The sequence below is a fragment of the Pseudopipra pipra genome, chromosome Z (assembly GCF_036250125.1).
Source record: "Pseudopipra pipra isolate bDixPip1 chromosome Z, bDixPip1.hap1, whole genome shotgun sequence".
Lineage (NCBI taxonomy): Eukaryota > Metazoa > Chordata > Aves > Passeriformes > Pipridae > Pseudopipra > Pseudopipra pipra.
Genome location: NC_087581.1, coordinates 38,537,830 through 38,564,621, shown reverse-complemented (window position 1 = coordinate 38,564,621; position 26,792 = coordinate 38,537,830). Strand labels below are relative to the sequence as shown.

Here is a 26,792-nt window from a genome sequence, read left to right as displayed (position 1 = left end):
TCACACATTTCTACTGGCACAAAAATTACTCAGCATAAAAATTACTTGCCATAAATGGACTCCTATCAAACCTCTGCAGCAGGTGGAGAATCCTGGTCCATCAGCAGAACCAGCCTGAAGGATGGATTTGGGAGTTCCCTGTGCAGTCATGGCTGCCACACCTCCCCCCATCCTGAGTGCCTCCAACTGTCACAGTCCTCAGTATTCACTGGAAATAAGTTCTAAAAGAGATAGAAAGGACAGAACTTAAAAGGCAGGGAACATGACCTGAAGTTTCTTCTAATATGACACTTATCATGGTCCCCATCTGTGACTGATTTTGAGGAAGAGCAACCTTTTGGAGAAGGTTGTTGGGCCTCTGGAGTGTTAGACTGGGCAAAGCACACTCTGCTGTTGCTGTCAGAGGAAAGAATTTAGTGTGGAGAAGGCAAGAAAGAGGCTAGGAGAGCTGGAGGTGTTCAGCCTGGAGAAGAGAAGGCTCTGGGGAGACCTCAGAGCCCCTTCTAGTGCCTAAAGAGGCTCCAAGAGAGCTGGAGAGGGACTTGGGATAAGGGATGGAGGGATAGGACAAGGAGGACTGGCTTCTCACTGCTAGAGAGCAGGGTTAGATGGGATATTGGGAAGGAATTGTTCCCTGTGAGGGTTGTGAGGCCCTGGCACAGGTTGTCCAGAGAAGCTGTGGCTGCCTCATCCCTGGAAGTGTCCAAGGCCAGGCTGGACAGGACTTGGAGAAACCTGGGATAGTGGAAGGTGTCCCTGCCCATGGCAGGGGGTGGAACAAGATGAGCTTTAAGGTCCCTTCCAACCCAAACCAGTCTGTGATTTAATGATTCTAAGAGCAGGCATCCAAGGATCAAGGAGCACGTTTGGACATTTTCTCCTCCCAGGTCCTGCTCTGTGTGCAAAGAGGGCCCCTTTGGCCTTTAACATGTGCTTTGGCATGGAAACCTTGTCCTGTTTTTTTATCATTCCATATCTGAAAAATGATGTGGGAAAATGAGCCCAGCAATAAAGATTTGGTATAACATGTTTTTATGTAAGGGAGATCTCAGCTCAGAATAGTTAGGTGGGTAACCTCTATCCATTCACCACTGGCTTTAGAAGCTGCCTCTTTCCATTTTACAAGGCATGTCACCAGAAAGCAAATACTGAACATTCACTGCATTGCCACCCTGAATCAGACCTGCATTGTCTCCCTTTGGGAGATGAATGAGCAGCGAAGAGAACCTGGATTTCTGCTGGCAAACCCCAGTTCTGGGCTGCAAGCAGTGGATAATCCTGTTGCTTACATGAATGTTTAAAATACTCATTCTGTGTACCTAAGAGAGATTTACCTTGACAAGTTTGCACAGACATGAAAGTGATGTCAGTGCTATCCAAACAGTGTCTGCTTTTAAAGGAGATGACTGAGAGACTGTTACCTCCTGTTTGTGAGGTGAAGCAGTGAGTGAACTGCTCCAGCACACAAACAACCCTCAGCTGAGAGCTTCATACATTAGTTTTGTATTTTCTACGAAGGTCATAATAAACTGCCCTCTTGAAAGCTCTCACTTTGCACATAGCAAGAGACTGTTTTCCATTTAGAATAAAAAAAATAAAAAAAGTCCTTGAACTGTGACTTGTTTGCAGCACAATATGAATTCCTAGTGAATGTGGGGAGGGTGAAAAAAAAAGCTTTGGTAAGAATCAAAAAAAGACAAGCTGTCTCTCAGTGAGAATTACTGTTGGTTGTGTTTGAGATGTAGGAGGGATCTTGGGCCTCTAAAAGGAGTGGATTTTGTCCACAGCCCAGCAGCAGTGCTCAAAAATGTCATACCCTGGTGTGCCAGGCACTGAAGCTCTTCAGCAGCTCAGCAAGGGAGGGGACAAACAATATGATGGAAAATTCATGTACATGGAGGTCTGTGGGGAGCAAAAGGACCCCTCAGTCCTGTGCTCTTCTCGGAATGAACATGGGAAGCAGGAATGACTGACCAGTGTCACCTCTGGCTGCTGCGACATGTTGTGACACTGGAACTGAGTGGTCTGAGTACGAGTTTTACTGCATAAGTGAATCCATCAGTGTGGTATAATCTGGTTCGAGGCTTTTTCACACAAATGGCTAATTTTTGAAAAGCCAGGTGAACCATGTAGTGAAGGTAAGTTCATCACAGAATCCCAGACTGGTTTGGGTTGGAAGAAACCTTAAAGCCCTTCCTTGCCATAGGCAGGGACACACCACCCCCTGCCATAGGCAGGGACACCTTCTATTATCCCAAGTTGCTCCAAGCCCCGTCCAACATGGCCTTGGACACTTCCAGGGATCCAGTCCAATGGGAACTTTTAAATGGGTGCCTACAGAATGAATATAACTTAACAAAAACAATGTATATTCAAAACAATTTCTTGTGAGAGGTGAGAATGTGTCTTTCAGAGTATGGACAGGTGTGGATGTGCACAGATGAACCACACACAAATTTTTGTTATCTCACAACACAACCGTGTCTCAAGTAAGGATTTCTAACATCATCCCATTAACAAGAGGAAAAGCAGAGCTTTCCTCCCTCTGGCTGAAATTGCCCAACCTCATCTATTAAGCAGAGGCTCACAGACATGCAAAAACATCCTGTTTTCATGGCTTTTGGATGGCACTGCCTGAAAATATTGTATGGTCCATAAATGCAATCTTACCCTCGGTTCATTTATAATCCCATTTATTTTTGGAGAATCACTTCCAATCACAAAACTGTAAATTCCAAAACAGTATGGAGGTCTGACTATCCAAGGCAGTTTCTTCATAAGTGTGAGGTAGACTGGAGTTGAAGTGAGTCACAGGGCTTGTCCTGGAACAGTCAAAAGGCATCTGCCACACGTACAGCCCTTGGATTCTGAAAAAACAGAGTCAAGCAAAACCTGCACTTTTCCAAGCAGTTAAGTATTTCCATAACTTTCTTCACAACAGCTTGTAAACCTGAAGGCAAGCACTCACCACACTGTTTAGCTCATAACCTGTGTGTGATAAGACCACTTTGGCTCTGGTGCAGGACCAGTTCTTGCAAATAATTCATCTCCTCTCCCTGCTGGGAACATTATAAACTACTCTGATACTCCTGCCTCGTATTGCCAGCAAAGAAAAGGTTATATCACCTCAGGTCCCATAACAACCATCATTTTCTCACCTGCACACCCAGATCAAATGCAGTGCCTAGATTCTTATATGTGAAGTCCTCGGCAAGGCAGCCATTTGTAATGTGAAAAGATAATGGAACAGGAAAGGAAAGGGAAAAGTTTTAAATGCTTAATGGTGACCACAGAGATCTGTCAAGCTCAAGTAAACTGATACACAGGCACTTGGTACCAACTCACTTCAAAACTTCATGAATCTAAAACTGAGAGACCAAATGAGGTTGAGATGTGAAATTAGGAAGTCAGATATTCCTTTATTCCAATCCAGTGGTGATAAGCAAAGCATTAGAGGATTACTGTGTAAAGGTGGGAGAAGAGTCAAAATTCTTCTCCCTATCATTCTCTCAGCTATGTTTCAAAAATACAGAAAGCAGAAATGATTAAATATGTAAGTTAAAAGCAAAATTATACAGAGGATGTCAGCTGAGATTTGATGAAACACAAGGGAAATAACATCCCAATTTCTGACCTTAAATAGACTCTTGCTGAAATCCCTGGGAATATTTTAAGGGACCCTGAAGATGAAACTGTTGGAATTGAGGGTGTGGTACAGATCAGGGCGAACTCATTCACCCTGCGAAGGGGAACACACCTGCAGGGAGGGATCTGTGCAGCTCAACAGCTCATTTACAGTGGACTGGTGCAAGCAATCCTGCACCTGACTGTGAATGAGGGGACAAGTCTGTACAGAAACTGGGGGAGACGAGAGGTTGCAGGACATACTGGCTTAAAGAACAGCACTACAAGGCAGGTAATGGAACACCTTCTCACTCACTTTTTGGGAACATAAAATCCAGAGCTCCTCTGAAGCTTCCACTGGAGCAGTTGGATTCCTGAGGGAGAATGAATTAGTTGCAAGGAACTGCCATATGGAGAAAAGCCTACATTTATTTAAATTTTTATTTAAATAAAGTTTAAATAGATAAAACTTTTTTATTTATTTTTTTTGTTGAAGACCCTCCATCTTTATCAGGAGGAATAAAAGGGCAGTGATAAATGAGATGGTTGCAGCACATACCAGATGAGAAACAACCAGTGGATATGAAGAACAGAATACAAAACTTGTTAGAACAGTTAAAAGGGGGAAAAAAGCTACATCCTGAAGGAATCAGGTGAAGATTTTTGTCCTACTGCTGGGGAAAAGGTGGGAAGGAATGCTGTAGCTTCTCAGCCTGGTGGCTTGTGGGACAGAACAGACATATCATCAGCCACAGATCACTTCTAAGACTTAATTGCTACTCAAATAAATGTGTCAAAAGGCTACACAGATTTAGTTTGTAATTTAATTAAAGGATTAGCAAAGTTTTCTTTTCCAGTGTAGGAGCTATTAAGAATAGGAACTTGCATAGAAGATCAGCTCTTTTAACACTTAATTGCATTAATAGAGTCTGCGTTAGGTGAAGTACTGCAAATAGAGCGCAGTATTTCACTTTATGCAGAAATACTTCACTGTGCAATGACATGAACTCAAGGTATGCATAAAACACAACCAAGGGGAGCATAAACATGACAGATACCAGTTGTGGGGAAGGAGGGTGGTCCCACTGGACCCTGTGCTGCCTAAGAGCTGGGAATATTCTTGGAAAAGTCAGCTCGGCATACCTTGGTGTTGTGTTCTTAGCATTATTAAAACTTAATTGCTTTGAGATCACTTTTGAAAGAAAAAATCCAAATTATCACTCCCCCACGAAGCGCTTTTTGGGTAGACTGGATTAAACCCAGACAAAAATGCTGTTTTGAGGCTTTATTCTTGATTATCCCCCACTCCCCTCTTTGATTCTCCTCCCAAAGCCCTTGTTTTTCCACTGAGTGAGTGTCCTAGGCACTCGGAGTCTGACCAGCTGCTGGAGCTGTCCCATGCCAGGACACACCTTAAGAAGGATCCTCAGCCTTCCCACTGCAAAACAAACACCTGCCCTATGCATCCCACCTGTGGCTTCATCCCCTGTGGTGGATCAGCCTGGAAAACCAGACCTTTCCCTCTCCCCTCCTCTCCAGCACTGGAAATCCAAGTTGACTAAACATCCCAGCCCTCTGAGGGGCACGACTGTGGTTTGTTCCCTCCTCCTCTGAATAAGAACTATAAATATGTGCTCATACAATGCATGAAATGTTCTGGAATGCCCGAAGACGAGAGTCAATTTCTAATGTGTTGAGCAGAAGGAATATGCAAAGAAGAATATTTCAGTATGTAGGCAGAGGGAACAGCTCAGTACTTGACTGAAACTTTTATTTAGTGTTACATAAGACTGAGATAATTATATCTAGTAATCTTCCCAGTATTCAGGACACTCTGAGTTTTAAGTCACCCTAGATATTTGGATTATTACGATAAAAAAAAAAAACAACAACATTGATTTCTACTTCTTTATTGCAGATTGTGCATTTGATATTTGCTGCATATTGTGTTTTCCAATCCCTTCTTTCCCAAGAATCACCCATTTTCTTATAGCACAAAAAAGTCATAAAAAGTGACTGCTTAAAAAATAAAAGAAAAAGGGTTAAAAATTCCATTAACATCAGAAGCATTTTTCATTATTATTACTAGTGACAGCTACCAGAATTTTAAATAAAAATGACCTTACTTTATAACACCTGAAAAAACACTTTCACTTATATGGAAACTTTTGGAAGGAGAGCAGTAAAAAAAAAATAAATTACAGATTCCTTGCAAGTTCAAAAGAACATAAATATTTGAAAACTATAAATGCCTTATGTTTCTCCCCACAGTTCACATATGGCTCAAACCTCTCCAGTCTCAGAGAATACGCAGCATAGCCTGCAAGGCCTTGCATCTTACAAGTCAAAACTATTGTTTCAGAAATTGCTTAAGATTTTTAAGAAATTAAGAAAATATCCTTTGCTTTCTACCTATCTCTGAGTCTAGGCAAGGTATACACATATATATATATATATATATATATGTATGTATAATGTAATTAAGGAAGTCCCACTTCTCTCAGTGCAACACAATCCACCAAACCTTTATTTCCCTAGGAAACATATCAGAATTAGCAAGGTATTTCTACTAAAAGAATAGAATCAAATTCTCAATAATTTTACATATAGTAGAAATATTTGGATAATTTACTTTCAGACAGATTTCAAAAATAAACATTAACTTCATTGCAGTAAACACACTTTATCACAATACCTGACCGAGCTGACATTGCAATGATCTTTAAATTGATTTATACACTTTGTAAACATATGTGGTAGGCATATTCATGTAATTTCTATAAATACTGCTGGAAAACTTTGCAACACAAAGAGAAATCCTCTGGAGAATTACTTCAGTGACAGATGTTGTCTGCCAGCAATAGAGGTAATTGTACTGGTAATGTATTTTACTCTGCGTATTCCATAATGACTTTTTTATATAACCAAACACACAAAGGCAGTGACAGTGCACCCAGCCCTCCCTCTCCTTCTCTCTCATCAAAATGCTCTGCCAGTTTTTGCTCCTCACCTGTGGCACTGTGATCTCTGAAGGTGACACCTTCAAGACAAGATGGACAAAAGCATTAACATTTTTCTGTTAAGAACAGAGAAAAGAGAACAATGAAAAAGCTCATGAAAGTGATAAACACCACCTTTAAAAAAAGGGGTAAACCCCATGAAGTGCAGAAGTTTTTCAAGCAGACTGTACCTTGATGTATAGCAAAAAGCTGTATTTTTCATATGAATATTAAATTTTAACCACGCCAATACCATGCTGGCACAGCAGTAGGAGCTAATGCCTTATGCAGGTTTCCAAAAATATTAATATTTAGATAACAAGATTTAAACACTCGTTTCTTGAAGCAAACCCAAGACTAGCATGAATTCCTGCTATGACAGAGACCCATCTAAGCACAGGCCACTTTTCTTTAACCTTACACCTTAAACTTACAGAATAAAACCTGTTGACTCAGCACACAGACAAAACTTTATTACTCTGATTTAAAAATAGGGCACATCTCCAGGATGATTCCACTACCAAAACTGTACTTTAAATTCTTTTTAGGAATTTTAGAATCTTAGAATCATAGAATCAGTCGGGTTGGAAAAGACCTCCAAGATCAAGTCCAACCCTTGATCCAACACTGCCGTGGTTACTAGACCATGGCACTGAGTGCCACATCCAGTCTCTTCTTAAACACCTCCAGGGACAGTGACTCCACCACCTCCCTGGGCAGCCCATTCCAATGGCCAATCACTGTCTCTGAAAAGAATTTCTTTCTAATGTCCAACCTAAACTTCACCTGGCACAGTTTAAGACTGTGCCCTCTTCTCCTACTGCTGGTTGCCTGGGAGAAGAGACCAACCTCCACCTGGCTACAACCTCCTTTCAGGGAGTTGTAGAGAGTGATGAGGGCTCCCCTAGGACTCCTCTTCTCCAGGCTAAACAGCCCCAGCAACCTCAGCCTCTCCTCATAGGACTTGTGCTCCAGGCCCTTCACCAGCCTTGTTGCTCTTCTCTGGACCTGCTCCAGCACCTCAATGTCCTTCCTGAACTGAGGGGCCCAGAACTGGACACAGCACTCCAGGTGTGGCCTCACCAGTGCTGAGTACAGGGGAAGAATCACTTCCCTGGACCTGCTGGCCACACTGTTCCTGATCCAGGCCAGGATGCCATTGGCCTTCTTGGCCACCTGGGCACACTGCTGGCTCATGTTCAGCTTCCTGTCAATCCAAACTCCCAGGTCCCTTTCTGCCTGGCTGCTCTCCAGCCACTCTGTCCCCAGCCTGTAGCACTGCAGGGGGTTGTTGTGGCCAAAGAGCAGGACCCGGCACTTGGCCTTGTTCAACCTCATCCCTTTGGAATCAGACCATCTCTCCAGCTTGTCCAGGTCCCTCTGCAGAGCCCTCCTGCCTTCCAAGTGATCAACACTCCCCCCCAACTTAGTGTAATTTGCAAATTTGCTGATGGTGGACTCAATCCCCTCATCTAAACCATCAATAAAGATATTAAACAGAACTGGGCCCAACACTGATCCCTGGGGGACACTACTAGTGACTGGCTGCCAACTTGTGCAGGAATGTGCTGGAACTGCAAATAAAAGAATAATAATAATTTAAAAATAAAAAAAGAACAGCTTCTCATCTCTCTCTGAGGACAGTGAATAAAACAGCAGCTTTAGTAATTAGCTTGTATGTCTACAAGAAACCTTACTGGGATAGCAAGATAACCTCCACTGCTGGATTCAGCAGGGCTAGAAACAAGCAGCTGTTTCCAGTGTGATCACAGACATTACAACGCTGCTGTGATTGCTTTGTTCTCAATAGTATGAGCAAACAGCAATACCACGTCTATACTTAATTGTATTTCTTCACTGTTTTCACTGCATCCAGGTCTTTTTTTTTCCTGTCAGAGCATAGTCTGGCTGCTCCCTTGAGGGAAACGACTAAAAGCACATTTAACACATACAGGAATTTAGCAATGGCTCATTTATTCTCTTTGATAACTCTGGTCAGAGGCCTTTAGATCCAAAGCCCTGCATCTGTGCACATTAATAACAGAGTATTGCATTCATTAGGTTCCACAATGTCTGGTTTAGATAAACACACGTGTGTTAACACAGCCTGAAAGCCTAATTTTCCTCTTCAGCTCTTGCAGTTTAAGTCAAGGCATTGCAGGGTCTGGAAGGAGGAGCTCACATTGATCGCTGCTATTTGAGTGGCAGACAAAGTATTTGTTTAAATGATGTTTTGCCATCTGAAGAACCTGGACAGAAGTGTTTGTTTAACATTAGCAGTTAAAAAATTGCAGGTAAAAAAATTGCAGGTAAAAAAGTTTTCTGCAGTCCTTCAGCAGCTGCTCCAGTGTGGGTCCCTTTACAGGGTCAGTCCCTCAGGAATATGTCCACCAACATCATGGTCCATTTTCACAGCAACATATTTAACCTGGTTATTTACAAGGGAAAAACAATTTGGATATCATGTTCCCATATGAAATTTGGCATTGATAACCGGAAATAAAAATACACTTCCGTATTTTTCAGCTTTGCTCTGTTCTTGACAGAGCACTGGGGCTGCACCAGCTGCACAGTCTGAATTGCTCCTTTCACTCACCCTACAATACTCCAAGATTATTTTCGGCATTAAGTCTTTACCCAGACCATGTCAGAGAGGGACAAGATCAGGAGCAAAGGGTGCTCTAAAAAACCAGTGAATTTTAAATGCATTAACACTATAACAAGAAAAAAGGTCTCTCTAATAGTACCCATTCCTACCAGTTGCACAGCAGTACAGCACAGCTGAGACTCAGCTACATTCTCCTAACACAGAGAAATATTTCTTTAGAAATTGAAGTTCAATAAAGATGAAACACATTATTTTATTTATAAAATATTTACTTAATAATTTATCAGTAATTTTTTTCATATTTTCTAAACGTATTAGATCCAATGCCAGTAGACATTTTGCAATTAAGAAGAAGGGTGAAAAGGGAAGGGATGTGGAGAGAGAAAAATTACACACAGCGCAGCATCTCTTATCTCTCAGAAGGCAAAAAAGTCAACTTAGTGCACCAGAACTACCCCCTGATAGAATCTATTACTCTCCAGACCTATATTTTGCACCTCCAATATCTTCCATCTTTAACCATGATCTGAGGATTAAAAACTGTCCTTTCTTTCATCTTCAGGTTCACACATACTTTTCCACTTCTGCAGTTCCTGAGAATCATTTATCTTCCACGCTTCAGCAAAACACTTCATTTTCTTTCTGAAAGAGAAAAAAAATAATCAAAATACAGGCACGTTTTTAAATGAAGCACATAAAACCTTGAAAGCCCTACAGTCATCTGCAAAATTTTATACATAGTTAAAAATAGCACAGCTCAAAATGTTATGTGATCTTCAAACGACCAGTTAATATTTTCTAAGATACATGTTCCTGCTCTAGGACAGCAAACAAATTAATTTTATAACTAACTTACAGTGCCAGAAGTATTGACAAAATGATACAAAACACTGAGAAAGAGTAAACTGTTAAAGGAAATAAACAGCATTGTAGATGGCACTGTTTAATTTTCATCACTCAGTCCCTATAAATTTGCACTCGTAGAATCATAAAGAGAAAAGGCATTCTCAATATAAATGAGTGCACACATCCTTCTGATTTTCTTCTTAGTGTTTTTTGATTTATAAGAGCTGTGACAAATAACAAGACATTTAAAATGGGATAACACAAATTTCTGATGACAAAGATGTCAAAACTGGATGAAATTACCCAGTGGATTTTCTGAAATAATATGAAAGCGATTTAAAAAAATAAGACAAGGCATCTGGCCCATGAGTATTGTGAGAGCACAAATGCATTGCAATGAACAGGTGTGAGGTTGATTTGCGAGATCATGGTTATTTTATGCACCATACCCACTTTTAACGTTGTTAACATCTCTTTTGGGAAGAAGGCACAGGGACTCCCCTGGCCCTAGTGATGAGACAGGACAAAGGGCTCATCACAGTTTTAGAGTAAGTATTTGTCCTTTTCCACTAATAAGCAAATTACCTACCAAAACTAAAATACAGATGGCAGCTTTCAGATCCAAAGGCTGAAAAATGGGACACAATCAAGTCCCTTAATTACTACTGCTCAGTCAGCCCTCAAATCCCCTCTCTGACCACTCTAAATCAGGCTTCCAGCTACATCATCCCATACTATTTTTATTGCTCATGGGTTTTGTATGCAATTAACACCTTTTTTAGCAATGAAGACATGCTAGAACTTTCTTGCACCCTGTCCAAGTAATATGCTGGCAAAATTTTTACAGAAAAAGATAAATGAAATTATTTCACATTTTAGCTTTATTACCCAGTAACTCTGGCCTTCCAGCTCTCACTTTTCTGAAGAATTTTTTCTTGATTTTAGAACCCTATGTAGCCTATAACAACAACAGAGTTAAGATATTGCTAGTAATTTGTTGTTTTACTTTTGTCAATTAGGGACTATTATTTTCAATTAACATAAGCTAACACATTATTTTTCCCATAAACTGCCATGTACCTTCAAATAGAATGTTTTTATTTTGCTTTATTAGAAGGGGATAAGAACCACTGTTAAGCACCAAGAACTGTTGAGTTTCAAAATAACTGTTTGCACCTATAAATAACTAGTAGTCACAATGTTCTCATACGAAATTATTCTGTCAGGATTAGCTACAGTCACAGACAACCAAGATCTTGATTTATTATGTTCCTAGAGAGGCTATTTGAATTTTGGTCATAGGGCTGCCACTGAAAATAATAATAACAAAAAAACTCCCAGTGGAAATGAATATGAATATAGGAAATATTTATATCTAAACTGTGTACACAATGTTACAAGATTTAGAAGGATTATGCTATTTGATATATATGCAAATTTTCATAACTAGTCCAATATATAAGGTACATATACCCTAAATGAAAACTGGATATCAGAAAAATGTTAAAATCCCCAAACTTTTAGTAAAAATTTGGACTGCTTGGGGAGCAACCAAAATATATTATACACATTTTCAAGTTAAGTCAGAAGAAGAATATCCACGTTCCCTTGTATACTGTAATATGCAAACACAGTTTCAGGTTCCAAAGTAAGAAAGATACTTCCTAAATTAAATTAATTAATATTTTCAGGATCACTTGTGAGAACAGAAGTAGGCATTAGAGAAGGAAATAATTTTTAAAAAGTAACAATTGCTCTGACCTTTTCATATTCACTATTTTCTCCAACTCCTTTGATTTGTGAGCTGCCTTCTTCAAGATTTCTTCAGGAATATCTGCCAGTTTGGCAACATTTAGCCCATAACTCCTTGCTGAGATTCCTTTAATTATTTGATAAAGAAAAGTGATAAATTCAGGATTCTCTTCAACTTCAGATCCTAAAAAAATAAAACCAAAGTCAAAACCTCCTCTATGAGGCAAATACAGAAGTTCCCTGTCCTGATTAGCTCACAATATAAGCACATAATACAATACTAAGCATTATTTAGGGGAAAGGTTAAGGGCAAATAGCATGGCAATTAAAAAAAAAACATAAAAAGTTCCAAGAATGATTCAGGGAACAAGCCTTTATGAGGCCTCCTATAATTCAAGAACTGGTACCATCAAGCAAAGGTATATGTTTCGAAACAGTTTCAAAACAATAATGTGTTTTGATGTCCACAGAACACCAAATTTTGGATCTTCCTGACACAGCAGGATGAAGACAATAAGGATACACAAGAATAAACTGGGCAGTCTCGTTGAAATGAAATCCAAAACATGAAATACAAAACAGCAGAAAACACAACTTGCCCTTGAAGGCCCATAAATACCAAATGTTTGCACACAGAGAGATCTTTCATAAGGAGCTGCCATATGTTTGATCCCTAATCCCTGCTCCCTAATCCTTTGTGTTCTGCTGCTGTGGAAAGTTGGATTCTGGGCTGGGTGGATCTTTCACCTTGCTCAGTCATCCTGTGTAAAACATGAGGGAAATGGATTTCAGTTCCCCCCAAAACGTGTGTATGACACATGTGCCACATAAGGCTGACACTCTGAGTTTGGATGCATTGCGTTCACACTGAGGTGTCAATTATCACAACAATTTTGATTTATGCCCATACCTACAGTGCCTGAGACTCACTCAGGTTTATACTGTACCTTTTTGTTCACCAGTTTCCTCCTCATTCACCAGGAAAGCCATGTGGTAATTACCAACTTTGTCTGGATACAGCTTCTCCAGCTCACAAACTGAGGGATAGTGAGTGACAAACAGGGTCAGGGACTCCACCTACAACAACAAATAGACACATAACAAGGTTTGGCTCTAATTTTTTTTTAAACACAGCATCACAGAACTGGTATCCCTTATCCACAGTACTTTGCTATAAACTAAGACATGCCACATTTCTACAAGGAAATGCCAAAGTCAGCCTGCCAGGCTGAAAAAGTGTTCACAGCCACGTGCCAGATGAACACTTACATCTCTAATAAAGTGTTCAAGTGTAGCATAAGCGATGGCAATTCCATCATGTGTGCTTGTCCCTCTGCCCAACTCATCCAGGATCACCAGGGATCTTGGTGTGGCTTTTCTTATTATCTCGGCAGTATCTGTCAGTTCTTCCATGAAGGTACTTCGGCCTTTGTAGATATTGTCTGCTGCACCCATTCTGCATTGGGACACAGAACACACCAACTTGTGAAAAATGTCAGGTAATGCTGGGAAAAAAAATCATGATGATGAAACCATTTTGATATAAATTTCCTGTTGCTGCTCCAAGCAGAGCAGAAGGACTCAGCCAGAACATTCACCTTCCAGAACAACTGCTCGGCACACAATTTTCCCACCTTCACAAACAGTCCAAAAAGGACCTTGGGAATTCAGGCCAAGCAGCTCATAAGAACTCCAGCAAAGGTAGCTATAAAGATGAATTTTACTTCTTTGGTTTAGTTTGACCATCTAATTTGTATGGTTTCTAATGCTAATAATACCCAAAAATATCAGATACTGGCATTTCCACATGGAGGGGGCACTCATGTGACCAGGTATTTTTGCATACAAACACACAGAGCAGTTACTTCCTTCAGGAAATTACAACCCCCCCCCCCCGACAATTATTTCCCCTAATTACACAGGTATACAATACCAGCATGCTTAAACATGATTTTAAGAGATTTTAAGATTTTTCCTCCTCGTTCTTTTAAAACACAGCTGTCCTTGGGCTGCGAAGCCTCCAGTGGGTGACCTCCCCGCACACAAATTCCTCCACATTTCATATAACTCTTTTATCCCCATTTCAGACTCATGTAACCCTCAAGCCTCAAATTCTACCTTAAATTGTGAATTTGCAGTTTTCATCTCAGAAACCTGATGAAATTGTTAGCCCACTCCTTCTCGTTTTCTGCAGCTTTCATTACCTGTTCAATTAATACACTTCCACCTGGAAGAATGAACATTTTCTTTTTCCACTTAATACTTTTCAATTGTGTTAATCTCTCTACAGCATCCCTTCTGAGACAGGTTATCACCAGTTACCAGTAAGGGATGCAAAACTGGGTTTATTCAGTCTCATCAGCCAATATATAATTACATACAAGCCATACTGATTTAAGGAAAATTGGGTTTAGTACATTGTGTTTTCTGAATCAAATATATAATTCAGGATATTGAGGCATTGCGAAATTAACATTTTATTAAGCCACTTACTGTTGTAATCCTTTTAAATGCTGCGTTAAGAACAATGAGCATATTAAAGAATTTAATATTATATTAAAGAATTTAAGGTCCTGCTGTAAAATCAAACAATCCCCCTTCCTGCACAGATCTACAGAGGACAGTATAATTGGTCTATTTTAACACTATTAACTACAAATACGTTTACCAGAATGACAAATACTTTTTATGTTTGAACAATCTCTCTCCATAATGGGTAACTTTAACCTTAGTTTCCAATCCTAGAATTATCAGTATTATTATTTTCTCATTATTTATGTCTTTTCATCACAGAGGCAGCATCTAACAAGCTGTCTGTGTGTTCTGTGGTGATTACACTGAGAGCTCTCAAATCTATTTTTCTTTTGGATTGCAACATTTCCAGAGAGTCAAATCATTTAGTTGTTTTGTATCTAATTTGCATTCACAAAAATAATTTTCAGAACTTCCACACTAAATGTTCAAGATACAAACAGAAATGAGCATTATCTTTCCCCTGTTGCTAGAAACAGCTGCAAAAGAAGCCTTTCTTTTCAGCATCTTAAAACATTCAAATCTGACTAGGGCTTATCTACAGATTAAAGTGTCATTTTTAAATGATATAAAACCTCCTAAATGTCGTCCTTTGAAAATGGATAAAATTGTTCTTTCTGCCTCTGTCCTTAACATGAAAAGAATTATACTTGTTCTTTATACACAAATGCTAAGCAATATTACCCCAAAACCAAGAATAAATGTTTTAACGTGGATGATTGCATTTATAAAACCAAGGCATTGCTCCCTAACTTCATATTTCCTGATACAATAAAGTATTTGACTCTAAACACCTACTGCTCAAACAACTTTTTTTTCACATTTAAAACAGCCATAATAAATCCCAGCAAACTTCTACAAGACTTAGTCACTTTAAATTTCCATTTTAATGTATCTTGCCTCCTAAGTGTTTTTATACACTAAAACATTAAACTTTTCCCCATAATATTCTGCCCATGAGTGCCTCTCTAGTGCTGGGAAGAGATCCATCCCTCCTCAGCAGACGCAGTTTGGCTGGAAGCCACTTGTTATAACTTTGACAGCCAACCAAATTTTATAAAATTAAAAGCTCTTCAAAGATGTTCAACACATTTATTATGTAAACTGTAAAAAAAGGGGAGGCATTATCTCTTTTCAGTGACAGGTTCAAGTAGCAAAGATTCCTGTTAAAGGCCTCAGAAAAAAACAATGAGGAGGCCATGTTTTCATAAATTAATTTCTGGAGCATAAATTCAATGATATAACTGTGCTACCTTTCTAAAGAAGTTATCCAACATGCTCTTGAATAGTTTGGTTATCAAATTAAGAGCACAGCGTGGACCTCAGGTATTTTATTACACTTTTATTTCAGTGAGAATCTCTCACACTGCTTGTGAAAATGACAGGCAGCCCAGGAGCTCCCACTAATAAAAAACCCAGCCACATATCACCAAACGAATCCTGGAAAACAAGACTGCAAAACCATTATTTTCACACAGTTGTCAACATCCTGATGCTACTTATTGATTCCTAGTTTATAAAAAACTTAAATGCTGGGAAAAAAAAAAGCAGCTTAAATTACATTTTCACCTTCAGTAACATCCACTTGAGTTTAGAAGTTCATCTAAAATACTTACTGGAGAAATAAAACCAAGTGTGTGTTACAGAAGAATAAACCCAATTCAAGAACAATTAACATTAAAAGGAAATAACTCTTTTCTCTGAGAATAAGGTGTAGAGCACTCTCAGCATTAGCAAGAATCACTTTCTGTGATTCAAAGATAACACTGAAAACAACACAAGTAAAATAAATTCATAATGTAACTTCACAATTCAAGTCACACTCTCACAAGAAACCCTTTGAAATGTCATTTCAAGGATCATTGCATTTGAACAGGAGTAATTTAAATTAAAATAACTAGTTTACAAAAAGAAAGGATTAGATTTGCTCCTGCCTTGCAGTTCATCCCTTTTCTCACATGGGACTGTTCTCTACAACCGGTTTTTGAACAACAATGTATAGTTAATTTTATTTTTTTTTAAATCTCACAACAATTGTTTTGCATCCTTTGGGAGTTTTTTTGCAGAAAATACTCTTCCCAGCTGCAGATTTGTGTGGTCTCTGCTGAAAACAACTGGTTGCAAAAGTGTGAGTATTAAGATGTGACTGAAGATATTGTTTATGATAACAGAAAAATTTGATGTTGATCCTGACACGAGTGGAAGGACAGTAGAAAAATTTCATTTCAACACTTAAACTTCTCCTATTGAAATGGGTTAAACAAACAACACCTACTGAGACTTCACAGATTAAAAACACCAAAATTTTCAGATTGGTCTGCCAAGAAGATGAGAACAGGCATCTCAAATGGAGGAAGAGCAGGATGGCTGCTCCAGTCCCAAAGTGTAACCAGAACAATTGTTCAGTTTTGCTCACAAAAGTGGTTTGCAACCTTGTGTATTTCAGAAACACTCAGACTTCTACCAAGAATGTCACATGGTGAGTACGAAAGTAGCCCAACTTGGATTTTGTAACTTCTGGCTGCTTTCCACAAACAATGAACAGGTATTAAGTAATTCCTTTGAAGATCCCATGTGCAAATTTGTAACAGTTCACTGGCAAGAAACTGATGCTTCACACTCCCCCAGAAAATACTGGCATGTCATTCACTTCATACCCATCAAGATCTCACTGATTCAAACCAAAAACTGACACAAAGAAAAACAATGTACAGAAAATGTAATTACAGAATTAAAAAGAAAAAAAGGTAAGACAAAAAGCACTGTTATCAGGACAGTTATTAGTTTTTCATTATTCACAGTGACCTGTAAATATATACAAACGTACATGGATGAGGACAGGAAATCAGAAGATGCTCATGATATTAACCTGTTTACTGTCAACATGCACACACCTGCTCAACCATTTCTACAACTGCTTCTTTGCAAATTTTAAATGAAGAAATACTAATGGCATGTTACCCAGTTTAGAAGAACAGTTGTTGAGAAGCCTCACAGAATGCATTTAATGTAAAACGCATTTTTATTTTGTACATTGTTGTAGATACGTGACCTGCTTGTTCACCGGGAAATTAACTAAACTATTAAAACCTAAGACTCCTATGGATACAAACTTTGATTTACCCTGGAAAGAAAAGCAAGTCTAAAATGATCTCAAAACTCAAGTATCATAGCAGTTTTTAATTTTTTTTCCCTTTTCCCCTATCACTGGATAATTGAAGTAGCCAGAACAAGTAGTCACTTAAATCCTCATTTCCTTCTAGACCTGTCCCACAGGGGAATCCTGCACACACAAGCACCCCAGTATATTAAAAGAAACAGATCTAACAGGATTAACTTTCAAGATGTGAAGTGCATTGATTTTTTTTTGCTGAAAGCCAGAGGAAAGAAAAACATCCATGGATTCAATATTTTTAAAAGCTTCACCTTGACTGACAGGACAATACTGAGCTGGGAAGACAAGAACACCAGTGGAGTCAATACAGTCACTAACAAGGAGTTACCAGAATTCCCTCATTCCTAGTGCTTTGTAAGGCAACAAAAATTCAGTTGTTTTACAAAAGTTTATGTTACCTTACCTAGGGAAGAACACCCAAGAAAGTTGTTTTCTGAAATTCAGCAATGAGACCCTCAATAATATGAGAAGTCCTTAAAAATACCTGTTACCTAACCTGGGGAAAATAATCACTCACTCCTGAAATTATCTGTATAAATGTTACTGATGGTCCAGAAAAAGACCAACTCTGTGAGTACAAACATTTTGTTAAAGGATAAATTATAAGCTTAGACACTCAAATTAAGGTGTTGATTTGAGAGTCACCAACGTTAGTCTGAAAAAGATGAAAAAATTAAGACAAAGAAAAACCCAACCCTGAAATGTATGCAGGTTTTCACTGTACTACTGTCAGATACCAGTGAGGTAACTCAAGGTAATTAAGTCAATGTGCATATGCAGCTGAAGGATTGAGGCCAAGGGGGATTAAGGAGCAGAAACTATAGCAACAGAGAGGGACAGTGGCTGAAACACTCAGCACAAGTGAACTTTTCCCCTTTAAACCTGTGGACAGCAAGGAAAATCCAATTCAAATTGTGATCAGGTTAAACCATATGATGGAAGAGTTTTAGAAAGGTAAATACAAACATTCAACTCCACTGTAAAAGAACTGGGAAAATCCTCTCAATCTCTGTCAGGAACACTGAAATATGCAGCAGAAATTGTCCTACAAATCTATGTATGTAAAGAACTGCCTTTTATTGAATTTGAGTGAATTTGCAAGGCCAGTTTTAAACCTCTGAAAGCAAAACAGTTACTTGTATTCACAGATTCCATCAAATGGCACATAAGTAAACCAAAGACTGTTTTGTTAAATACTGTATTATTACCATGTCTAAAAGATAAAAACATAACACTGCAGACGCATGTTTCTATGAAATGAGCAGACACGAAACTAAATTAGCTACAGATATATGCAAAGCACAGCTTAATTTATTTGTACAGAGCTACAGAACACTGTCAGAAATAGTTACAGTTTAAATGTACTGTGAAATGTCCAACACATAACTTTTCCAGAAAAAAACCAATGAAATAATTTTTCAATGTAACAATGCTACCTACAACTTTTACTTACTCTTTTCTTATGAAAAATGACCCAAAAAACCACTTGTGTCCATGTGATTAAAAAAAAAGTCCAAAGAATTTAATACAGCATCCTGTTTTTCTCCTGGAAGCTGGGAACAGTATACCCCAGAGGTGCAATTATATGATGGATTGTGAGCATAAATGAAAGACTTAAGTAATTTTTGTTATTCTGGCAATAAACACAAATACAATTAAGGAAGAACAAAATGAAACAAATTACTGTGCCATAAAGGAGCAACAATTCTGAAAATTACTTTGGAGTTATTGACAACTAACAAGTTCTGTTTTTCTGACTCACTGTGCTTTCCAGAGCAACACAAACTATAGTTGTTTGGTGTATCAGTATAAAATTCTCATGTGGACGTGCCATTCACTTGGGATTGCTTTGTGTGAACAGTTCCCTACTTTTCTGCACAATACATAAATCAATGTGTATGGTAGAACCACTAGGCATCACCACACATATACAGACTGAACAAAGAGGCAAAGAAGTGCCTTTGATTTTTTTAATTTTCTGACCATTATCCCTCAGAGCCAAACTGCACAGGCAAATTGAGAGACTTCTATTTCCCCCCCCCCCCCCCCCCCCAACAGGAAAATCTGATTGATTTAAATTTAAACACTTATTTTCAGGTTTAAAGAACTTTAAAAAAAAATCCTCTAAAGTTCTGGCCAAGACCAGGTCATGTACAACCAAGTTGCTCAGCTGAGATAAACTCCTCCAGTTTTGACTCAGCACTCATCTCCTGGGGATTTCTGCACACACCTGCAGACAGCCCTGCCAAGCACTGCTGTCACCTCTCCACACAGATTTTTAGGATGAAGGTAGGAGGAAGCTGACCAGCCGGATTCATGACAAATTTCGTGATATTAACTGGTATTTCTAGGAAGAAATTACTTCCATCATCCTACCCTGTAAGCTTCAAAGAAATCAATAAATCTTAATAACGAAATAAATGGAAGCAACGAATTTTCTAGTTTGGTGACTGGTCTTCTATGTTAACAAGACCAACAAATTTCGCATGTCATAAAAATGAAAGGCAATATTTGCCTATTTCTATGCAAATAGGGCCATTTCTGCAGTGAAGTCTGAAATAACAGAGATTGTTACTTATTTATTGTTTTAAATTCAAAATTTCCCCCCTCTGTGCTCCTCCTGTGCAGCTCCTTTGTACCGATAAACCAGTAAAACTGGAATGAAATTAAGTGCAACGTGATTTGCCTAGTCACAAAAAGTTGGGATTTTTTTGCCACCAGAAGTTAGATCAATGGCATATTTTTGTCCATTAATATTTACAAGCATTATTTTGATTTTATTCTTACATGATTTACCTCAGATTTCAATTAATTGTGAAAAACACGTGGAAAACACCTTCTACTCCATTTGCACTCTGACGGAAGCATTCTTTTTGCTACTTCACATACCACTCATCCTCTGCTTTCTGAATTTCTCAAGAGTTCTTAGTAAATAAACTCTTAACAAGCCTTGGAACATTGTAATCTGTTAAAGTGCATTGTGCAATTTTAAATATCTTTCAATTTTTAATGATGGTGGCATTCCAATGAAGAAAAGAAAAATTAAAGTACAAGCATCCCAGGTCAATCGCCAAAGTGCTTGGAGATATTAGCAAAACATTTGCTTTCCATCGAGACTTTAGACCCTACTGAAATTCATGATAATGCCATAAATATGTACATTTTATTCAGGTAAAATACATTTGTGTACTTGTTTGTTTCAGCTACACACACTCTTGACAAACCAGTAACCTGAGTTTGTCAAATTGTCAGGATTAAATAGCTGTAAAAGCATTTAGGGAGGTAACATTCACAAAACATCTATTTATAAGACCTGACCTTTTTGAAGGTCAGTTCCACCACTTACAGATCAGAAAAACAGCCTGAATAAACTGAGTAGCACCAAGGTACCCTCTTAGAGGGACTCTGTGATGAAATGTCTGGGCCATTAAAGCAGCTTCCTAAAGACAAACAGACAATCTCATCAGTGCCACCATGCTAAGCCAGGCATATGTATAAATAATACCATTTCTTCTTTAAACTGGAATGCATCACATGTTAAAAACATGGATGGGCACTTTGGTACAAGAAACAGAGAAGACAGGAGGAGCATGTTTTCCTTGCACTTATTCTGTTTTTTTAAAAAAGAAAGAAGAATTAGCTGATGTCCAAACACTTCTTGAGCTCCTGCAGCCTTGGTGCTGTGACCACTGCCCTGGGCAGCCTGTTCAGTGCCCGACCACCCTCTGGGGGAAGAACCTTTTCCTGGAATCCAACCAAACCCTCCCCTGACACAGCTCCAGCCACCCTGATCATGTCCTGCCCCTGGTCACGCAAAGAGAGACCAGAGCTACTCACAATGAGTAGGCCCCTAAAAACAATTTTCAACAGGATCTTCACTTGGCAAATCTCTCAGTAGTTCTGTTATCCCTTTCAGTAATTAAAATACCTTCCCTTTACTGAATCCACTGATCAACTCAGAGTTGCCACTCCTTGGCAAGGTACATGGCTGGAACCGAATCTTGGTTGCTGGAAATAACATGACCCAACTAAAGGCCAGGTGAGGGGAATGAAAGTCCTCCATTTTTTCAGTGGTCAGCTGCCCAAAGATTTTCGTGGTTTAAGTTTTAGTTGCATATTACACATGTTCAAAATCACTATACAAGGACAACAGAAATACCAAAACAGCTCTGTAGCTTGAAATCTGGAACAGAGAGGTTCAGCATTCCACCCATGGCTGTGTCTATCTGAAAGACTTTGTATATAGACATGTAATACAAGCTAGAATAACAAAACTGTCCCTCCCTAGCCAAGGTGAGCAATCACCATCTGTTTTCACAACATTTTCAGATATAGAGTAGAATTTGAAGAAAATTATATCTCCTAACTACAGACTCAGCAATGAGGAGTGCCTTCCATGTTAAAAATAGCTTTAGATAATCTGTAACGAGGAGAAAATGTAGGACAAAATTTTGTACACCTAAATGCAGATCACATGAGGTGCAGGGACTGTACTCAGACAATGGTCTCAAAGTGCAGGTAGCTGCATCTGTCAGGTAAGAGTGGGAACACTGAACTGCTGCTCACCTAGGCAACCCACCACCCTCACCTGTTAACCTGTACTGCCACCCTCCTGCACCCCTCTGTTTTCCCAATTTACCTTCACAGACAATTCAAACTGTGTTTGATACCATGAGAATTCAAGTCATGCTGAGAGTCTGCTAACAGCAAGGAGAGAAAAAGTGCACGAGAGAATAATCTACATGCATCTTGCTGATGCCTCTGTTCATTCCTTTAACCTTTAAGCATGTGGCAGATCACTTGCAAGAGGCAGTTTTGAAAGGTACTTGAAGCACAGGGCACTGTATTAGTGTAGATAACTGAACCTGCAGCTTTAAAAGCATTCCCAGCCTGGCTGATGGGATAAAACCTCACTGCAAGACGTGGGTCACTGTAGTGTGACTGTGCCTTCTCACATCTGATCACTGAAGTAAGTGAAATAGCTTTTATTTCAACACAAGAAGAGAAAGCCAGGCAGGTAAGTGCTGTAAGAGGAAATTCTTTGTCCCTGTAGCATCATGTAGTGTTGGCAGGAGTTCCTCTCCTTTGCAGTATTCTTTCTTACGGTAGCTTGTGATTTCAAAAAAACTGATCTCAAAATTTTGAAATCAAGGCATTTGATAATTTGAATTATTAAAATAGCCTGTATATTTAAACATGTTTTGCCTTCAAAGTGCTATAGCATTCTCTCTCAATTTTGAAGATTGACTCTCATGAGGAGCTACTGCTGACCTACAGGAATTAGGCTGAAGTCTTCTGGCTATGAGAAATTCCATCAATAATAGATTGGAAGTGGGACCTCTTTAAAGGTCAGCTTTCTTCAGCAGCTAAACATCACCGTTTCTGAGGGCATGACTGGGCCAACAGAATTCCTTTCATTAATTCCTCCATATTTGCCTGTCCAGCCTTGCTTTGTCTTCCTACTCAAACATGCAGAGAAACAACATTTTAATTTCAAGGTCTGAATAACTATATTAGAACTAAAAACCCCTGAAGGTTAATTTAAAGCAAAAACTGCTTTAAGATTTGCTGCAAGGAGAAACTTGGATGGGAATTTTCAAACATCAGAGAACTAAATACTCAAATCAATACATATCAGGTGCTGACTTTCACAAAACCATTCTAAATTTTTTAAATAAGATGACACTGATTAAGTTAAATTCTTTAAGGAAAGGTAGCAAGAAAACGTTAACCTGATTAGAGAAGGGGAAAAAAAAAGAAGCAAACATTAAGCAGCAAACCTCCTCAAAATACTGTGTACTCCCTCCATATTACAAATGTCTGGACCAGCCTTAGTCTTGTGTCTACACACTAATAATGAAGCTGGATCACTCCTATTTTTGTTCCACCTGTAAGCAACTCCTTTTGTATCTTTAAAAATGTTTAATATAATCCAGTATTTAAAGTCAATTTAGGGAAGATACCATACACAAATACAGTATATCAGAAGGAACAACCATAGTGGCAACCTTTCAATTTCCATGGAAACCCTTTTGGAACACAACTCACAAATCCTAGAGACACAAATCTCTTAAATCTATATAAATCCACAGTTTGAAGATGCAGTCTATGAACAAAAAAAGTGGCTGCAGTATAAAGCACCAATATTCAGATCTATGAGATCCATCAAGCAGAACTGTTGGTGCTCCTGATGCACAGAACCCCTTGATGCAGAGGCAGCCTGTACAGCATCCTCACAGCATCCCAGGGGTGTGACACTAAGAACAGCCCCCACAAACAACTCATCAGAGCAGTGACAGAACTAACTTGTAAATCTTCTTATGCAAAATTTTTAAAGTATTAAAAATATACCAAAGCTATTAACAACAAAAAAAAAGGAAAAAAAAAGAAAGAAGAAAATTTTTCAGCAAGACACTTGTGGGCTGGAGTGGTAGTGCAGAAAGGAGGTCCACATAGCTGTCATTGTGTTCTTAAAAAAAAAATAAAATCAAAACAACTAATAAGAAAAAAAAGTCCAAGCAAAGCCAACCTCCAAAACAAAACACAGATGAAAACAAAAAAAGCAAAATTGGGTGTGAGTTGAGAGAAAGTTTCTGATCTCTTCCAGGTCATTCCCTACCAGCAGAGAGTCCAGGGCAAAAGCTGAGACTTTAGAAGAGCATTAAACCTCAAGGTAAGACATAACATGTGGCAGCTCATTTGTTGATTCTTTTCTCAAAGCAGGCATTAAAAACTGTTTCAAGGATAACTTCCTAGGGCTGAGAAATATCCTGAATGCAACACCACATTAACCTGGCCTGACAGAGTTCCATACTTTAAGGCCTTTCCAGGACCCTGAAAAAAACAAAACCAACCCCCCAAAAAGCCCCAAACAAACAAAACCAGAGATGTCTACTTCCTGTAGTCTTTGTACATCTGGTAAGCTACTCCTTCTCCCTTTTGCTTCCTGCTACCTTTCAACTAATGCATAACTACTTCTATCTTAATAATGTATTTTCAATTTCTTCTTGATTAATATTGAGCCAATTAGTTTACTCTTAATTGCCAGTGCAATTACATGAATTTCAGTAATTCTTCCATATATTCATCTGGTGTTTGACACATTTCACATTAAATGAAGAGTGTCATATCCAGCTGAGCTTCCAAAACTAATAGACAGGAAGGAAAAAAAAATCAATCTGTTGTTTTAAGAGTGTGAGTGGGTTATAAATTAAATGGTCTGAAACCTCACACAGTAATACACTCTAGGTCTGCTTGGCTTGAAATCTGAAAGCATAACTTTTACCTTCGACCACACTACTTTAACAGAAAAGTTGCAAAAAATACTTGGTGTGGAATCAGGGAAATACACTGGGGAACAGGTGGAACTCAGATACAACCCCAATTTGTTCTCTTTCAAGCAGGCACAAAACAAAATATCTCTCCCAATGACTCTGTCACACTTCCTAATGTTTTGTGCAGAAATCATCCTGTTACTATGACAGTCTAAGAAAAGTAGAGGAAAGCAGATACTCAGGTTTAGAGTAGCAGACTTGCATGATTAGAAATTCAGTCAGCGTGAACCCAAGTGACGTTCAGCTACAAAACACAGAGAAGAAAAAAATCATCTTCAAATTGTTAGTGACATTTTAATGTTTGTTCTGTAAAGCAAATCAGGTCCTGTGTGTCTCTGTGTCCCCTTGAGAAAATGCTCATCCAACCAACCAGTTAATTTCTTTCAACACAGGGCAGGGAAAGAAGTGAACCATTTTGAATTCTCCAACCATTGGAAGTCTCCAATGAATTTTGGAAAGACGATACAAATGTTTTCTAATTTGCTTAGCCCTGAACTGCATCAAGGCGCAATTTCATTCATTTTTGTCATTACACAATGAAGAGTAAGAACACTTCACTTCACTTTATATGATGAAGCAATCCCAGGTGAGAACTACTTCAGGTTCTCATTAAAAGTTAACTCTGGAATGCTTACTGCCATCACAGAACTAGAATTTCACAAAATTCTAGCACAGATTACATGACTGCTGTGAAACTTAGAACCACAGATAAAAATCCATCTCAAATACCATCAGTAACACAGAATTTTTGCTCATTAAAAAAAATTATTAAAGAAAAAGTGGGAAAATCAGAGGGATAAACCTTAGTAATATTAGATTATAAAATACAGACTTTTGACTGTACTGATAATCTCTACAAATTACTCAGCACTGCCTCAAAAATGAGACTGAGTGAAATAAACTGCCATTATTCTCAATCTCAAATACTGTGAATGTATACAACTGAACTTGACAGCAGAAACCGTGACAGGACTTTCAGAGGTGACAACATTCGTTTTAGGGGAAACACCATTTGGCTGCCACCCAGCAGAATACACTTGGCTGAGATGTCCATTCAGGCAGATGATTTAGATATCTGGATCTTAATCAAGACATACACATTAAAATTGTTATCCTTCGAAGATTCAAAGATTACAATACAAATACCATTAGCTTTCCAGAAAATCAGAGTCAAAACTTAACAATGAATACATGCCTTTAAAATGAAAAGGAAAACTTCAGGTATAAATTCTGGAGTTCTAAACGAAAATGAAATTACACTTTGTATACAGACACACACACACACACACACACCCCTGCCACAGTAACATTTCTATATACATACAGCAAGTTTTGAAAGATTACCTGGTAAAAATACCATCCACAATTCCAATTGTCGCTTCCTCCGCAGGAACATAAGAACCGACCTGTGCCATGACTGTGATCAAGGCCACTTGCTTTATGTAGGAGCTCTTTCCTCCCATGTTAGGCCCAGTTATTATCATGACCCTTTCACCATCTCCCTGGAAACACAAAAGAGAAGTCAAATATTTTTTCCTGCATGTGGTGCTTCCATAAGAAAGTCTGGTGTGTGCATCTGCTTAGAAGGATAGGATAAGTCGGCAGGTCTAAACTTCCTGTTCATCACATTCGCTTTTCCAGATATTATGAAGTCCCAGATGCATCAAAATCAACTTTGAGTGCTCTTGAGCAAAATGGACACAGTGAGGGGGAACCTTCCCTCTTCTCCATCAAGGAGCTAAGAAAGTATCCAAGAACCTGGTCCCCAGCACAGGAAGGCCATGGAGCTGCTGGAGCGAGTCCAGAGAAGGCACCAAGATGATCAGAGGGATGAAGCAGCTCTGCTGTGAGGAAAGGCTGAGAGAATTGGGATTGTTCAGACTGGAGAAGAAAAGGTTCCAGGGTAACCTAATTGTGATCTT

The 26,792-nt window shown here is 38.8% G+C and overlaps 1 protein-coding gene across 8 annotated transcripts in view; it reads right to left on the bottom strand.

The window, feature by feature from the left end:
- Nucleotides 1-5,518: 5,518 nt before the first annotated feature.
- The window catches only part of MSH3 (mutS homolog 3), a 92,719-nt gene continuing 71,445 nt past the window's right edge, over nucleotides 5,519-26,792 (bottom strand). For 7 of the 8 annotated variants that reach the window (XM_064642934.1, XM_064642940.1, XM_064642936.1 and 4 more), the window contains 5 exons: nucleotides 26,215-26,372; nucleotides 13,099-13,285; nucleotides 12,777-12,906; nucleotides 11,839-12,013; nucleotides 5,519-9,873 (listed from right to left, as the gene is read on the bottom strand). In XM_064642934.1, coding sequence (XP_064499004.1) covers nucleotides 9,765-9,873; nucleotides 11,839-12,013; nucleotides 12,777-12,906; nucleotides 13,099-13,285; nucleotides 26,215-26,372 — 759 coding nt within the window. In that variant the 3' untranslated portion in view covers nucleotides 5,519-9,764. The remainder of the gene's footprint in view (nucleotides 9,874-11,838; nucleotides 12,014-12,776; nucleotides 12,907-13,098; nucleotides 13,286-26,214; nucleotides 26,373-26,792) is intronic. The other variant, XM_064642935.1, reaches the window with a different exon arrangement.